This window comes from Myodes glareolus, chromosome 19 (assembly GCF_982192425.1).
Source record: "Myodes glareolus chromosome 19, mMyoGla1.1, whole genome shotgun sequence".
In the NCBI taxonomy this organism is placed as follows: domain Eukaryota; kingdom Metazoa; phylum Chordata; class Mammalia; order Rodentia; family Cricetidae; genus Myodes; species Myodes glareolus.
This window is the reverse complement of record NC_142044.1, coordinates 46,689,135-46,706,996: the sequence shown is the minus strand read 5'-3', so window position 1 is coordinate 46,706,996 and position 17,862 is coordinate 46,689,135. Positions and strand designations below refer to the sequence as shown.

The 17,862-nt window shown below is 55.1% G+C and overlaps 1 protein-coding gene across 2 annotated transcripts in view; it reads left to right on the top strand.

Annotated features, from left to right (window-relative positions):
• Nucleotides 1-17,862, top strand: part of Shisal1 (shisa like 1) — a 65,427-nt gene that overhangs the window by 11,453 nt on the left and 36,112 nt on the right. For both annotated transcript variants that reach the window (XM_085678514.2, XM_085678513.2), the window contains exons 2-3: nt 14,377-14,472; nt 17,476-17,689. In XM_085678514.2, coding sequence (XP_085534640.1) covers nt 14,406-14,472; nt 17,476-17,689 — 281 coding nt within the window. In that variant the 5' untranslated portion in view covers nt 14,377-14,405. The remainder of the gene's footprint in view (nt 1-14,376; nt 14,473-17,475; nt 17,690-17,862) is intronic.

Below are 17,862 nucleotides of genomic sequence, written 5' to 3'. Positions count from 1 at the left end.
ATTCAAGAAAATGCAACACACACGGCCCTGCCCACAGGGCAATCTGATGGAGGCCTTTGGCTGGTTGATGTTCTCAGACAATTTCAGCTTGTGTGGAGTTGATGGAAAACTAACAGGTACAACTTCTAAGTTCCCCTAAGGTTAGCTCCCTACCCCATCCCCACAAAGGAAGTTCCCCAGGTTGGTCCCCCATGGTGAGTACCCCTGAGCTGGGAGGGTTGGTTGACAGTCCTCCTATCAATTTGGGCAGTGGATGGAGGGGCATATCGGGTACCCACAGACAGAAGCACTGAGAGTCTAGTCTTGTTCCAATGTGGTCAGATCTTTGGGCAGGGGGTAGGGATTGAGGAGAACAGTAAAGAAGAGGTAGGAAGTGATATTCTCTCTCTCTTCCTCTCTCTCTGCTCTGAGGGGACCAGAGGAGGGAATCCCTGGGTCAGGAGCCCTGGTGTCTGACCTTGGAGGAGGCACAAAGCCCTTGGGACTCAGGTATCTCCCACTGCCAGGCAAGACGATCAGAAGTTTGGTCCACTTCTGAGGGAAGCTGTGACCTTGTGACCTCAGGCATGCCTGGGTAAGGAGTGCCGTCCCCACGTGGTCAGCTCAGACAGGACACTGTGTCTTAGCTGGTATCTGGTTTGGGGTTTGGGGGTGTCCTGGACCCCCTCTACATCCCCCATTCCCTTCAGCACAATGATTTGCCCTGGGGTGAAAGGCAAGTTAGGGAGGTGACATCCAAGAGAGAGGAGTTTGGGGGTCTGACTGCTGAGAGATTCTGATTGGGGGCTTGACACATTTGGAGTGGCAGGGGCCTCAAGATTGCAAGCCGGCAGGGAGAAACTTGCCTGCTTAGGTGTGCTCACCAAGGGGATCAAGAGCCACTCACTCCTTGCAGTCTTTAGAAGTGCTTGGTCCTATCCCTGTCTGGCCATGCCTCTGTGGAGACATCCTGAGTGACAGCCAATGAGAACAGGTAGGCCTGGCCTACTGAGGCCAGTAGCCAGGTCACAGGTCATCCTTGGTGCCATTGGCACTGTTGGGAGGAACATCCAAGTCTTGCCTGGCTCACAGTGGCAGCTTTAGTGCCAATTATGGGGAGTGGGGGCTCATTAGTCCCAGTCATGGACCAAGTTGGGAACAGATGTGTGAGTGGCCACATCCCCCAGGCTGACTGAGAGGCTGACTGTGACTGTCAGGGAGGGGGTACTCTGCCATCTCTGTGGCGGTCCTATTTGCATAAATTTGAAGTTGATTGGCCTAGAGGCAACTTCATTTGATCACAGATGACAAGCTTCTGGTTAGAACAGCAGCCGCTGTCAATTGACCGCCTTGGTGACTTGGTTTGTTACAGTTGGCACTGCCATCCCTTCGCGCACTCCCTCTTCTCGCTCCCTCAGTTCAGCATGGTCCCCCAAGGTTACTCAGTTTAGGGCAGCTCAATCCTGCAGACACCTGAGCTGTTAGCATGCAGCCAGGCTGGGAGCAGGAATGGGGTAACCCAGAGTCTGCAGTTCCAATCAGCTCCCGGGAGAGGGGTGGCCTGAGGACTTGCTTGCAGACTTGGGTTGAAGGTTGGTGTTAATAAAGCTTTATTGAACACAGCATCTGCCTTTCCCTAGCTCTGTCTTGGAACAGCCACACTGCCTTCCTAACCTGCCACAGTCACACCCAGGGTGGGTCTGGGGATCTGCTCTCTGCCCAGTAACGAAACACCTGAGACAATCCGCTTAAACCAAGGAAAGATTATTTTGGCCCATCGTTTGAACCACTAGCCCATGGTCAGTTGGCCCTATTGCTCTGAGCCTCTAGTAAGGCAGAGCATTGAGGCAGGGATGTCGAGTGAATTCCTTTTTCTCCTCATTGGGAACAAAAGGCAGTAAGAGGAAGGAAAGGGGCTGGGGCCTCAGCACTCCCTTCAAGCCTGCCCCCCCCCGCTCCCCCTTCAAGCCTGCCCTCAGCTCCCCCTTCAAGCCTGCCCCAGCTCCCCCTTCAAGCCTGCCCTCAGCTCCCCCTTCAAGCCTGCCCTCAGCTCCCCCTTCAAGCCTGCCCCAGCTCTCCCTTCAAGCCTGCCCTCAGCTCCCCCTTCAAGCCTGCCCCAGCTCTCCCTTCAAGCCTGCCCTCAGCTCCCCCTTCAAGCCTGCCCCAGCTCTCCCTTCAAGCCTGCCCTCAGCTCCCCCTTCAAGCCTGACCCAGCTCCCCCTTCAAGCATGCCCCCAGCGGCTGGAGGACTTCTCACAAGGCTCAGTGAGAACTGACCACCACCTTCCAATAGTACCAAGAAGGAGATAAAACCCTTAAGTGTATGGACATTAAACTGTGGGACCTGAGTATCATCCCATTAGACAGACGGGAACACAGAGGCTGGGAGGGGCTCCTGATTTGCCAAGGTTCCACACTGGGAAACCAGCTCATTGTCATCCTTGGCACACTTCCCTCACCCAGAACACCACCCAGCTAGTTGGCCCACCTAACACTTAACTCTTCCCATTCTGAATCCAAAACAAAGGCCTCTGGCAGGAATAATGCCCTTTTCAGGCAGGTCTTAGAATAATATGCTTGTTCCTCCTTGGGCTGTGGTCATGTGATCCTCTGGAGAACCAAAGGAGGCTGTTCTTTTTCCCCTCTCCCACCATCTGCAGAACCAGATTTCTGCTCCCAGCATCTGCCCAGGTGTCTGCTCACTTGGTCTGTGACTTCTCGGGGTGGCGGGGAGAGGGGGCAACAAGGAGACCAAAGCGCAGGCTTATCCCTTCCCCAGCACTGGGAGGAACTATTCAACCTAAGAGGCCAGGTGTTCCTTAGCCATGTAGTGGGGCTGGGTCAGAGGTGACCTGGGTTCTGAGAGTAGAATTCCCCAGGTTAGACCAAAGCACTGAGATATGAGGACATCTTTGACCGTTGGTCCCAGTTGGCAGATGAGGGAACTGAGCATGGAGTCTCTGACCAAAAAGCCTCCCAAGGGACAGGGCTCTGGGGCTCACATGAAGGATTCTGGGGATTATAGAGTAGGGGGGATTTCCTCCTGGGGTCAGAGCCTGGACCCTAGGAAGCACAACCCTAGCTGGATTCCAGGGTTCCCTGTTTTCCTCAGCTCTCTGCAGGCATGGGCTTGCCTGTCACTCTTGAGACATATGTATATTTTATTTTTGACTGTGTGTGTGTGTGTGTGTGTGTGTGTGTGTGTGTGTGTGTGTGTATGCATGTAGGTCAGAGTTTAACATTGGAATCTTTTGAATCTTCCCTCAATTGCTTTTCCCTCTCGTGATCTGAGGCAGGGTCACTCACTGACTCAACCTAGTGCTCACCAATGCAGCTGTGCTGGCCACTGAGCTCCAGAGGGCCACCCTTCTCTGCCTCCTCAGTATTGGGCTGACAGGCACCCACGACTGCTCTTGGCCTTTTGACATGAGTGATGGGGATCCAGAATCAGGTCCTCGTGCCTGTGTGACAAAGCACTTTTCCCACTGAGACATCTCCCCGGCCCCCATCTTGTTTTTTATGTAGGACTTTTCTATATTGCTCTATATTTTATTTGAGGGACTAGACCATGCCCCCGGCTTCCAGCTCTTTCCCATCTACATCCATGTGGTGCCTTCAATAGTTGCCTGTTTGTTGTTGGTCAGTGATATAGTAAGTATCCCTGTCTGTCTGTCTTCACCAGGGCCAGGTGCTGGTTCCTGTGGGTCCCCATAGCATCCCCGGTTCTCCCCCGTGAGTCTTGCCAAATCTGGATGTGTTTCGATACATCCAGTAGATACACATTTTATAGCTCTCTTCAGCCTTGTACAAAGAGTATTGATCTGAATTCAATCTTGGAAATATAAGCATCTCCCTTGGCTTTGCATGGTTAGGGTGGCCTGGGATGTCTGATGTGACCATTGCTTTTTTGACAGCCGAGGAAGCTCCAGCATTTGGCCGTCTCGAGAAAACGTTTTCCGTCTTTTTCCCTTTGGACTATTTCCAGGTCTCTCTCATAAACAGTGCCACTGTGAGACCCTTCTAAAACTTGATGCCCTCGGGTCTCTCACTGTTTGGCTAAGAAGGGGGTGTAAGCCACACTCCTTAGACCTGGTGTCTGGGAGGGTAGAGGGGAAGGACCCAGGATGTGCTACAGTGAGCCTCCCTGACAGGTCCCTCCTGGTGCTCTTTGCTCGGCTGGCATACAGTTGGTTTCCGTGTAGCTCTGCCTTTGCCAAGGCGAGGGAGGGGGGGAGAAGACCCTAGGTGGTACCAACTTTGTACCACGATGACCCTCAGGAGGGCAGTGACAAAAGTAGCCAAGTGGCCCAAGTTCAGAAAGGCAAAGTGACTCATGGCTAAGAAATGGCAGAGCTGAGACTTGAACCTGCGTTTAGACTCCCAGTCTAGAGCCCTTCCTGCTGCACCCTGTCAGCTACCTTGGTTTGTGTCTCGGCTTTGTCACAAGATAACTGGGTGCATTATTTCCACCCTGTACCCTCACTTGCACACCAAGGATCACCATAGCACCCCTAACCTCAAGGATGATGTAACCTCCCAGCCCCTACCACAAGGCAGTCATGTGACATGTGCCCTGCATGGCACCCAGCCTCTGGGCTGCCGGGGTCCATCTGGATTATGGCTAGATAAGGGCACACAAACCCATGTGTGCTGCCTGCCAAGAAGGATAAAAAAGGTTTATCTCTGGCCTGGCTCAGGAGGGTAGATTCCAGGGGCAGCGGGCGGGAGCTCAGGGAGCTGGCCTCCTTTATGGCCAGGCTCTTAATGCCACCCAGAAGCTGAAGTGCAGGCTGCTGTAGGGATGCCAGTCCAAGGCAGGCAGGGGGGCCGAGCCACACAGATCTGGTGTGGGAGGTGTTGTGAGGTGGGGCAGCCAGGAACAGGATTGATGTGGAAATTGGGGTGGAGGGTCCTGGGTTGTGCCCAGCCTGAAGTATCTTAAAGAGCAGGGAAGGGTGGCTCTCCCTGCAGAGAGGCCCCACAGAAGCCCTTCGGGTCTGCCCATGTTCTAGCTCTTTCACGCCTTGCTGTGTGACTTTCGGCTAGTGCTGACCCTCTCTGTGCCTCCGTGTCCTTATAACAAGAGCCTTGAAAGATGGCTGGCTGGGAAGAGAGAGTTAGATGAGAGACCAGGACCTACTGTGTGCTGAGAGCTGCAGACCTGAGGTAGGGGTAAGTTGGGTGTTCCAGGGACTAGCAGGACATGACCTCTGCTGGGCAACGGGTTGGAGAGCGGGAGATGACTCCAGCCATTTTGAAATCAGGACAGGAATTTGTCCAAGCCGGTATGGAGTTAGCCAATGGTGACCAGCTACCTGCCACCGCTCCGGGGTCCTGAGATATGTATGCCCTTCTTGCTCATGCCGGATCTTGTTATGTCCTTCACACCTCAGGGCAAGGAGGGTGCAGGAGAGATCCACACAGTGATACCCTGCCTTCCACTGCCTCCTCCCAGTCAAGACTCACTGGGTTCATTTGTGTGCTGAGCCCCAGGCAAAAGGCCCCCAGAATCTCGCCACAGCTGGGACATTTTGCAGGATTGTCTTGGTCTGCTCGTCTGAGAACTGGGACTCTCACTGGGTGCTGAAAGGGCCCCCTGGGACAGTGAACCCCGAGTCTGGCCTACAGAGTGTGGAGGGGGCTCACTGGTAACATGTTCCTAGCTTCTGCAGCCCCAGGAGCAGCCAGACTCCTTTCAGCAAACACAGGGTGGGTGGGGTGGAGGGCTGGCGGGCTGGAAGCCTCTTTTGCCTATACAAGGCCCGACCCAGCTTCTCGCCTTTCTTGGGTTTAGGGCTGATGGCTACTGAGAGCCAGGAAAGAGGACAGCAGCTGCAGAGGGATTGCAGTACCCGCAGGTGTCTCTGGCCCCGCCTCACAGAACTCTGAAAATAGGGGATGTCTTGTGGAAGTTTCCAGGAAAAAGTAAAGATGGCTGGGGCCGGGCAGAAGCTCCCCAGGGGTGCACAGACAGCTGGCTCATGACTTGTCCATGTCCTAGGTCTGCCACCCCTTGCTGTGTGACTTTGGGCTAGTGCTGACCCTTTCTGTGCCTCTGTGTCTTTATGCAAGAGTCTAGTGTGGAAGGTGTCTGGAAAGAGAGAGCTAGGTGAGGGACCCAGGCCTGGCGTATGCTGAGAGCTACAGGCCTGAGGTGGGCAGGGAGGGTCGGTGAGGGAACCAGGTACTAATCCAGGCCTTCCCATTTCTTCAGCTTCTGAAAAATTGGCTGGCATTAGGAGCTCTGACCCTGGTGACAGCTGGCTTTGGACATGGGCACTGTTCCGTGAGGGTCCCCTCCCAACCCAGTGTCCAGGAATGCCCTTCTCTTTGTCCACGCTCACCCAGTAGGCCAGCCCAGTGTTGCTAGGCAGAACACAGTGGAGACAGACGGGGTCTCCAGGGGACAGTGGGTCACGCCTCCTTTCGAGCCCCTCCCCTACTACACAGCAGGTATTTAGTGGCACAGCCTCTTCACCCTCCCTGCCCTTTCCTCCCCAGGAGGTGCTGGCGGTCTCTCTCTGTGAGCAGTGAGGTGACTCTCATGAAGCACGCAGTGTCCTCCTTGTGTCCACAGCACTCACCAGGCCCTGCTGGCCTGCGATTCCAGCCTCACCATCCTCTTCCTACCCTACACCCACAGATTCAAATCCACCTCCTGCCTCATGGCCTTGGCACAGCCAGGCTCGCTGCTGGCAGTGTGCCCTCTTGCACAGACTCGGTCTCCTCTGGTCTGATTTGGGTCTACTTACTTACCAGACCTCAGCTTCTAGGACTTTTGACCTAGGCTAATCTAGGCCCTCCCTCCGTCCTCAAGAGTCCTACCTGTTTAGTTCCCTGCAGGCCTGTGGTTCCCAGGCTAGGCTCATGTGCAGTATGAAGGATCAAGTGTATGGGTAGATGAATGAAGAAGTGAATGAATGAATGAATGAATGAGTCAATCAATCAATGCCTCATCTCCTCCTTAGCCCTTCCCATGTCCCTTAGGATGTGTGGGTTGCCCTATTACAGATAGGAAACAAGCTCAGGGCCTTGCTCCTCTCCCTGAGAAATCCCCCTATCCTCACCCCCCCACCCCCCCACCCCCCACACTGAGGAAGGCCTTGAGAGAGACGCCAGACCACATTCTGATAGGCAGTGGGTGAGCCCGCCTTTCCTCTCACCTGTCACTCTAAGGGACTCTAAGGGGTTCCTGAGACTGATTCCCCTCCTCTGATCAGCTGGTTTCTGGGAGGCCTGAGGCAGAGGCTGCCATACCAAAAAGACCGAGGGTCATCTCAGCTAGATCCTCCATTTACTCGCAGTAGAGGGAGACTGAGGCCCAGTGGGAAGCTGGTTGTGGCCCCCAAAGAGCAGCCCCCCACCCCACCCCGTGCTCCTTCACCAGGCCTGGAAAGCCATAGGTAGCCAGCCCCACACAACCTCCCTTCTTCAGGCCTTAGCTTCCTCCCCTATGAAGCAGGATGGCGTGGGGCGGGGTTGGGGGGGGCTGCCTCAAACATCTGGCAAGCAGCACACACAGAACTGTTGAGGGTGTCGAGAGGGGAGGCTCTGGAAGGGGGCAGGTGGAGCAGCCCTGGTTGGGCTCAGAACTTGGACCCTCTAAAGCCTGGTTGGCTGTGAGGTGGGGAGCAGACGCCGAGGGAAGGAAGGAAGGGAGCCTTAAATGGGGATAAACTCCTCTCTGGAAGGGGGGCTTAGGGAGGCGGGAAGCTGCATTCTTCCCCAGTTAGACGCCAGTGTACAGAGCCTTCTCCCCTCCCTCACCTGACAAGAAGATGATACCCCACACACTGGGGCTCGGAGCCGGTGCCTGACCCACCAGCCCTGGAGTTGGGACCCTTTGCTGCAGATTCAGGGGCCTCCAAACTGGGTGGCTCAGCACAGGGAGTTAGCCATTCTCACCATGCTTCTGTTTACCTCATTTTTTTGTTTGTTTGTTTTGAATCTAGAAGTTTCTAAAACTTTGCCAATGTCCAGAGTGTCTGAAGAGCTCCTATTCTGAGGGAAAATAGATACTTATTTAGTGCCTACTGTGTGCAAAATACAGAGGGGATTAAAAGTCTGGGAGACTGGCAGACTGTGCAGCCGTTCACCAGCAAGCGTAGTAAAGGCAATGGGGTTCGAGGAAAAGCCTAGCAGAGCCAGGGGGAGCTGGAGGGGCATCGGTGTGGTCATGTCATACGTTTGTTAGGGGGCATGGAGCCTCTCAGGACTTAATCGCTGCCTTTGGGAGCTGCTTGTGAACAGTTCCGCCTATGAGCTCAGAGCCGTTGCCAGAGCTCTGTCTGCTGCCCTGCCAGCTTCAGCCCCCTGTCTAGCCTCATTACCCTCCACAAGGTGGGTGGCAGGAGGCCCCTGTCACACACCAAGAAACAGACTAGTAAAGCAGCTTGCCCTGCCTCCGCTAGCTAGTGCCAAGGCTTCCTTTCAAAACCACCTGTATTGACACAGAGCTGAGTCTGCACCCCAAATCCAATGAGTCCCTCTGTAGCTGGGACTCAGCAGCCTCAGCTCAGCTTGCAATTTGCCACCCTCCGACTCTGGCACATCTCTTAGCCTCTCTGGGCTCTGGGTTGTGGATTTCAATAAAAGGAGATCCGTGGCTCCACTCAGCCAGCTCTGCACAGGTTTGGGAGATGCCTACTGTGAGCCACGCCCACTACCCCAAAAGACAAAGAGCCAAAGCAAAGTGGTCTCAACACGGTGACACAGGGCTGGCACCAACAGGGATGGACTCACATTAGCTGTCCTAGGATATGAGGAGCTGGCTGACCCCTCCTACTGCTGACCATGCATCCTGGTTGCAGCTGGTCACCTCACCTGCTGGTAGGTCACTTCTCCTGCCTCCTCCCCCACCCATACTGCAGCCACCCGACTCTGGCTTGCACAATAAGGAGACTCACCCTCATGCCTCCTACTGCTTCAGACAGATCAGAGGTACAAGCTTTGATCTCCCTTCAAACTCACGGTGACGTGTCCCAAGTCCCTGGTACATATTGTCCTAAAAACCAAAACTCAGGAAGCTGACATCAGGCTGACCGCTGGGAACAGCACTGCACACTTGAATGACAACTGTCTACACAAGACTGTGGGGGCTATTGGGCCTTGGGTAGACGTATACACGCCTCTGGGTTGTGGTGTGTGCGCGCATGAATGTTTCTTGGGTTGTATATATGCTGAGCAGACATGCAGGCATATGTGTTGTCTTGATGTGTGTGTCTGAGTGTGCAGGGGTCCATGTCCCTGTGGCCTCACATCCTGGTTTCTGCTGTACGGCCCCAGGTTTGAACTCCACCCCCACACATGGTCTCTGGCGCAGACTGGGATGGTGAACCAAGGGGAGTGGGGGAGATGCTGGGCTCTGCGCCAACCCAGGTGGGTCCTGCTAACTGCCGCCTGTGTCCCCTGTTTATGGCTCCCATCTGGCCACAGCACTGCTACCCACAGGACTGTGAGTGAGACTCTGGAGAGCCCAGGTTTGGTGGAATTGTTGACGCTAACACTAACATCACTACCGCCAGTAGTGGGGCCCAGGTTTAACCACTAGCTCATCACATGACTGGTTTAATGCCAATTCCTACCAGGCCCTTCGTCCATGACCATGGGACTTTGCCTGTCAGTTTTGTGTGACTCCCTGTGAAAGCTCATCAGGTGTTCATAGGATACCATGGCTGCTTCGGCAGCAAGGTAACACTGTCCTGGGCCACATAGGCAGATCTGATAGGGACATCCCAGTGTCACCTGGGCATGGGTGGTTCCCACACAGGCAAGACTCTGGGCCTCCACCTGAGGCCACTTGGAACCCAAAACACATAGGAGAACTCCCTCCCACAGCTTTTGGCTTCTCAATGTGCTCCAGGGACTGAATCCGGCCAATGAATATCTTTGTGGCTCCTGTCTGCAGAGGAACAGGCCCCTTGCCCCTCACTTCACTCTTAAGACAAGATACAAGGGGCTGGAGAAATGGCTCAGTGGTTAAGAGCACTGACTGCTCTTCCAGAGGACCCAGGTTCAATTCCCAGCACCCACATGGCAGCTCACAACTGTCTGAAAATCCAGTTCCAGGGGATCTGGCACCTTCACACCAAAGCGCATAAAATAAAGATAAATAAATCATAAAAGTTAAAAAAAAAGACAGGATGCAAACCACATGAGCACATGGTCCACGGTCTCTGCCCACACATCTGGATGGTTGGGGGGGCACCTTTTTGGGGGTCTCTTGAGGGGCGAGAATCTGGAATGAAAGTTGCAAGTACACTCCTCCCACCAAGGCTCTGACCCCAGCTGCAGGGTGGGGGAGGGTGGCCCGGGTTTGGGAGGCAGCATCTGCAAAGGTTCAGGGGAGCCATAGGCCCTGGAGACAGAAGTCTATGCAACAGGTGATATGGGGTGGTGAGGTGGAGCCAAGGCCCTAGTGGGAAGCAAGGCTTTGACCCCTAAGGTGGGCGAGTGGTCTAGTGTATACCGTGGAACATGGACCATGCCTGCCTGGGAGATGGGTTGTCAGGCTGAGGCTGAGAGCTAAAGGCCGGAACACTGACTGCAGCCTTGCTATAGGGCAGCACAGCAACCCTTGTTCCAGGGCCCAGCAGACTGAAGGTGACTCTCCCAATCACTAGAGGTGTGGTTGGTTACAAAAGGTGTCAGAGAGCCAGAAAGTAGCCCCAGGCAGAGTGGCTGTCCCGGAGGGTGTCACCCATGCCTGGCTGATCCTGACCCTCTAGGCCATCAGGACACCCTGCTCACACCCAACAGGCTGACAGCAGGACCGAAGACAGGCAGCGGGAAGCGCCAGAGGTGTCTGAGTGTCACGAGGCCTCCCAGTATGTCCCTCCTGTCCCTCTGTCCCTTGTTCATTGTGCCCTTGCCCTGCAGAGCCCTGCTGATGGGAAAAACAGATCCCCTCTTGGCGGTGGGGTCTCATCCGTCTCATCAAGGCCTGTTTCTCTTCACATGCCCTTCTTCCTCCCCTCCCAGCCTCGCCAAATTCGGCGTTTAAAAATAACCCTGAAATCTCAGAGCAGCAGTCCCCAGCTGACCCGTGGAGAGGGTGGGCCGCGGCAGTACATACCGACCATGATCCTGGACCCCGTCAGCCCTCAGCCAGGGAAGTCCCACATCACTCTATGACTACTCGGAGGTTTTATTGTTGGCGGCCTAGCTACCATCTTAGGCAGCTGACTGGTTTTCAGAGTCCTGGAACACACAAGGATAAACCTCAGATGAGCCGGCGCCATGTGCTCCCTGGGAGGCCTCCAGAGGCCTCTGCGCTGTTTTGGCTGTTTTGGTATTTGGAGGTAGATTGCTCTTTGCCTCCTCTCTGATCTGAGTGACTGTGTGAGATTAGGCAGGTCACTTCACCTCTCTGAGCCTTCGTTTCCTCTTTGCTGAACTGGTCTGCGTGTCTTAGGTTAGTGTGAAAATTAGCTGAGGTGATGTGGCCATGTGCAGAACAGAGCATGCTCAGTGAAGATCCAGCCAGCATAAGGCAGCGATATGTGGGGGGGGGGGCAGCGATATGTGTGTGTGTGTGGGGGTGTCACGGCCCTCAGAGGCATGACAGAGGGGAGACAGGACCTCTTTTCAGTCCCTGCCCCCTCTCCAGCAGATGTCACTTTCTGCATGTCCCAGGTGGGAGTATCTGACAGTGTGATGCCCCCGCCCCCCACCAGGGCCTTCAGTTCTGATTTACTTCTCTGAGGCCAGACCAAGGTGGGGGCTGACACTCAGTTGGACCATGGAGCTGAAGACCATTAAGTTCGTGAGATCATTTCAGGCTGGCTCACAGTCAGACTCAGCCACATGGTCACTTCGCATGAGCAGGACCTGCTGGGTCCACAGACGGAAGTGTGCACAGCTGACCTGGCCCTGAAGGAAGCAGCATGCCACCATCCATCCCAGAGAGACCTGAGGATCTGAGACTGGGACCCTGTAGGGCCAGGATCCCCTCAGGGCCTGGGAACCCTAAGCTAAGCCCCCGTCTTGGGCCCTGCAGTCAGGTCCTAGCCCAGGACCCTTCTGACCTGGCAGAGGAACCCAGGAGTGAGCCCTGAAAAGTCCAGCTGTGGGCACCGGGAGCAGCCCGCACCGTGGACAGTCACTGCTCCTCCGTGTGCTCAGAGCCAAACCCAGGGGCCTGGTCAGTCCTCAAAGTTCTGGGATACAGGAGCACACATCTCAGAGGAGGCCAGTGGCATGCATTGCTGCAGAAGGCCTCGCAGGCCCTGGATGCTGTGGGAGGAAGACTGAGTTCTGAGTCCATTTGAGGAGCCTAGCAGGGGAGTAAGTGAATTAACACACTGGTGTCAGGAGAACATGGGTCCACAGTCTAGGTTGATAGGCAAGTGGGAATAAGGACAGACATCCCAGGGGGGCACTGCGTCTGTGACTCCAAGATGGCATGGCGGGACTTGGATTCACCCAGCAGCCCATAAAACCGGTCTTTCCTGGGAGCGGAAAGCTGAGAGGTGGGTTGAGGCGGGGCTCAGCAGCTCTTAGATTCAACCCCTCCCCCAAGTCCCTCCTTGATACAGAGACAGCAGGGGGACAGCCCTGCCCCACAGGCTAGAGATGGGGGGGGGGATGAGCATCTGAACACCCAGCCGGCCTCCCCAGGCTTCTTCATCTCCTCCGAGTCTGTAGCGTGAGACCACCACCCCCTCCCAGGTGGTGTGGGCATCTCAGAGGTACCTTTTCCTCACAGTGCATTTTTCAGAGCGGACCCTGTGGGTTTCCATATGGAAATCCTCTCCTAAGTGCTCTCAAAAGCCTTAATCTCTGCTCTTCCTCCCAGCAGGGCCAGGGGCAGGAGGCCAAGCTCAGAGCAATTAAGCAGCTTACAGTTAAAGAGGGAATAGAAGGAGGGGGTACAGGCCCATAGGGGCTGTGCCACCATCAGGACACACAGTGTTGAGCTTTTGTGACCTATGTCTGATCATCAAGCTTGTACCTTTTGCCCAAGGTCAGCACGTGTTCCTAGAGGTACCTATATATGGCTCCCAGGCTACTGGGAGAAGGGCGCTTCACGTCCATGCCTGACCTGGAGCCAGTTAGCCCATTGCCAACCTCCAGATCACCCCAGTGGCCCTCAGCCAACCCTGACTGGATCCCTAGGGAGGTGGAATACACTGTTCACTGGGTGAAGCCCGACTTAGGTCCCCTCTGCTCTCTGTGATCAGGTGGAGAGCACCTGAGGGCCGGGTGGCATCAAGTCAGCCGCAGAAGCTGAGTAAGAATTGGGGACAGTGTGGGCTGAGAGAGGGACACCCCTCTGTGGCCTGGGCATGGCCCTTCCCACGCTGAGCTATGTTTTTGACAGTGTACTAGGGCATTGTCCCTGACTGTCCTTGGGATGCTAGTCCTTGCTGTGGAGACATTAGCACCACGTGAAGGGGCAGGAACCTACCCTGAAGATGGCAGGAACGGGAGTATACAGCCCACCCATGCACCATGTGAACTGTGATCGCCAAGTTCTAGGTGTCTGTCCCTGCAGATATGACGATTCTAGGCATTTTGCCCCGGTGAGAGCGAGCTGAATCACCCATGTTTGTATTTCTGGGTCTGTCTTGTTTCACCAAACACAACAGCCAGAAAATTCTTCCATACTGCGAGTGTCTCAGAGCCTTCTTCCTCTCTTTTTTACAGTGGTGGAAATTGAATCCAGGGCCTTGCACATGCTAGGCATGTGCTGCATCCCCCAGCTCGGTGCCTTCCTTTTTCAAAGCTGAATAATATTCCACTGTGTCTATACATGGGTTTTGTTTATTCCCTCATGTCTGTGGAGCCTTAGGTTATTTGGGCTGTTGTAAATAAAGACTGTGAGTGTGGGGGTGTGAGTACACACTGGAACCTCTGCTGTGCTCCGATTCTCCCAGCACTGTCCCCTGCTTACCTGTGAGTGTCGTGGCTTCCACACTGGGACACACACCTTTCTTCTCCATTGTTTGCTTCCTCTTTAATCGGCTGCTGTGTCCCCGGTGCCCAGAAGGGTTGCCTGGCCAGTGTCCGCTTACAGAAAGGTTAATGGAAGTCACCCTGGGAGACACAGCAGGGAAGCAAGGTCTCAAGCCCTGAGGTGGCAGAGGTAGTAGACCTGTGGTTCCCCCTCCTCCTGGACACTTTGGATGGTGATTTCACCACCTGAGCCGTCGGCATCTTTTGATTAAGTCTCATTTTGCTGTGAAAAGCAAAGGAGGTGACGGGGCTGCTGGGGGAAGGTCATTCATTCCAGAGAGGAAATTGGATGGAGGTGTTTCCATCCTCCATTCGCCCGCCCCGGCTCCCCACACTCCCCACACGCTCCTGCCGGCTGCTGCCTGTCTGCTTGTCCCTCCTCTGCGGGCAACAAAGCAAGTGTGGAGAGACAGTTGCCGTGACTCTCTGTGTCTTACACAGGCAGCGCCGGACGGGTCAATGCCAGCCGGATGATGACCAGTTGTGGCCAGCGGTCCCGGAACGTTCTCGCAGTATTCTCTCTGCTGTTTCCTGCAGGTAAAACCTCGGTGGGGCTCAGTGACTAGCGGGAAGTGGGGGTCCCTTCCAGACCAGAGCTGCAGCTAGGGTTCTGCATGCCGACAGGACAAGGGTACCTTAGTCTCCTGATGCTGTTTCCCATCAAGGGATAAGCTGTTGGATACTGGGGGCAATGGTGCTGCCAGGAGTCTGTGTTCACATTTGTTCCTCTAGTTCTGTAAGTCAAAAGTAGACGATGCCAATCTACCTCTTGGATGGGTGAGAAACTGAGGCTGGAGAACACAGCTAGTAGAGGGGTCAGGATTCAGATTCAAGATGCTGGAGCCACACCCTCCCGATACCAGTCAGTCTCTGAACTGACACCACAGGCAGTCTTGGGCTCACAGAAACCAGACCTTTATGCCTCCAACCTAGACCTGAGCCAAGAACAGACAGCCCAGCTGAACAGTCAGGACCTAATCTGAATCTGGCTCTACAGAAAGCCTCTCGTGACCCTGTCTGTCTGTGTCTCGCCCTCTTTCCTCCTCTGTCTTTGCATCATTCTGTTTCTTTGTATATTTTCCACCTCTCTAGGTTTCTCTCTTGTGTGTCTCTGTTTCTTTCATATGTTTCTCTCATATCTCTTTCTCACTCATTGGTCTCTGTCTGTCTCTGTCTCTTATGTGTGGCTTTCTCTCTTCTCTCTGAACCTCCCCACACTGTGGCCAAGTCATGGCTTAGGACTGGTGGCCTCCTCCTCTCACACTTTGCTTGGGCTGTAGCTCAGAGCGAGATCATGAAGGGGCCAGGGTGGGGACAGGACTCCCAGGAGAGCAGAGTAGAGGCCAAGCTGAGACCAGAATCTGGGGCCATACCCGCTCCAGTTCTTCCCCCTGTGATGGAGGACCCTGGTCCTCACCTCCCCAGCTCTTCTCCTGTAATGGAGGCGGGGAGGAGGCTGGGCCTCATTAATCTGGGTGTAAAGAACCAGTCACTTCTTGTTACCACTGAGGTCAGGGACTCAGTGAAGGCAAGTGGGTGGGAGTCACACAAATGGAGAACAGCTGATTCCAGAACTGGGGTTCACCGTGCTTCACACAAGTGCTAGGATGCTAGAACCCTAAGAGCTGGAGGTAGCCAGCCTGCACTGGAAGCATGCCAAGAGCTCCCTGGAGTCTCCACCACTGGGGTGCTGATCCTTCTCCAATGAAGGAAGGAGTCCCAGGGGGTGGCTAAGATCTTGGGGTACCATCCTCCACCAGGGCATCCACCCAGCAATCCTGGTCTCAGTCTGGGGCTCCTCTATCCCTGAGGAAGTGGCAAGGTCTTCTGGTCACTGGCAAATGGTTAAGGCCAGTGGCCAGAGCATCCAGGAATGGCTGTGGGACTGCGAGCTGGGTCCTGGGCAGTACCTGCCCATCTCTCCTGTGTTGACAATTACCTCCGCAAAGGCCTGACAGCCTTCTGCTCTATGCTGTGTCTCATGGCCAGGGGCTAGTCCCAGAGCCAGGCTTGGTCTTTCAGCTGGCACTCTAGGTGTGTTCAGCGTTCCCAGGTGCCCACACTGAGCACACAGAGCCACAACAGAGCTTCAAACCATGCAAGAGCCATGCCATGGTACTTGAGTGCTCTCCTCTGCCCCTCCCTGTGAATCCCACTGCCTGCAGTTGCTCTGGGGCAGCGGTCCCCAGCCCAAATACATGGACATCCCCATGGCAGGGGCGTGTCAGAATAGATCAAAACCTGTCCCCCCTCTGCCCCACTCCATGAGTATAAAGAGCTACGTAGGGGGCAGAGAGCCTCCATTTTGATTAGCATGCTTGGCGAGCCAAGGCTCTGAGCCTTGCTTTTCTCTTCTGTATGATGGGAGTAGATGGGACTCAATGGCGTGTCTCCTTGGGGCTTCACACCAAGTAGTCTCTGTGTCCCTGGGCAAGCAGGGTTCTTCTCAAGAACAAGAGTGGGCTGGAGCCTGGAGAGCCGCTACCTTCCCACTCATGACCACAGAAGGAGAAACTACCCTTCAGGGAAGGGCCTTTGGAGCCAGCCTAGGCGCCAGCTCTCAGGGTGCCCACCCCCTGCCAGCTGGCCTGCTGGGGTCCCCTGCGGTGGCGCTGTGTGGGCTGCAATCTAATAACCTCTCAGCCGACAACGCTTCTTGCTTCTCGTGGGAGCTCTCAGAAGCCAGGGCCTTTGTGCCTGGGAGATGTCTGCGCCAAGAAGCCCCTTTTCAGTGATACAAATTAGATACAGTGAGCCCTTCATGAAGATACTAATTAAGCCAGAGACAGCCGCTCCAGCTTTTCCATTGTTGTTTTGTTCGCATTTGGTCCTGTTTATCACCATCAGTTCATCCTGGTTTGCAGCAGAGGAGGTTGAATAGGGGCCTCTTTCTGTGGGGCCAGGGAGGGACGATCTGGGGCTAGCACAGCCCTGTATGTGTGGGAACCAGATAAGACCTTGCTCGGGTCTGGGGCAACAGCTTCTAGAATGTGAGGTGCTGAGGAGCTGGCACTTTCAGTACAAGTAGACCCTAGGTCCTACAGCCCTACGTAGGCTGACACGGAGGAGAGCCTGGCTCACACCCAGCCTACTCTGGAGCAAGCTGGAGGCGGGGGAGATTGCAGGAGCTGGGTCATCACCACTGACGAGCTCCACCAAGTCTGGTAGGCCTCTGAGCCTCAGTTTCTCTACCTGCGAAGTGGCATCACAAGCCTGCCTGTCAGGGTAGCCATGTGGATTAAGTGGGAAGGCCCTTGGTACACAGGATAGGTGTCTAGTCACTAAGGGCTGAGATGAGGGGACCCACCTATGGGTGGGCTTCAAGAAGCACTCAGCCTGGGATACAGCAGTCGAACTTGTGACAGAGCTGGGGACCAGGGGTCGAGGAGGCTTTGGGGTGGAGGTGAAGCTCTTCCTGGACCATGAAGAGGTCCTAGGGAAGGAGCTAGCAGGACTCTGGACCAGGCTGCCAGTCCTTTCTGCTGGGCACCTGTGGGCTGCCAAGGGGACCCTGGTGAACCTGGTGTCTCTATATTCCAGTACTGTCCGCACATTTCCGGGTCTGTGAGCCTTACACAGACCACAAAGGCCGCTACCACTTCGGTTTCCACTGCCCCCGGCTCTCAGACAACAAGACCTTCGTCCTGTGCTGTCACCATAACAACACGGTCTTCAAATACTGCTGCAACGAGACGGAGTTCCAGGCGGTCATGCAGGCAAACCTCACGGCCGGCCCCGAGGGCTACATGCACAAGTGAGTACCATCCACCTTCCCAACTGCTCCAGCCACTGCCCACGCCTGCCCTGGGGAGGTTGCCTGCAAGACTTCAGGCAACCTAGGTTCCTGGCCTGACTCTCTGAGCTTTGCTGTTCCCACCTGAGAAATGGGTAGAGGGTGTCCACCAGGCCATCCTGCTACAGAAGTTG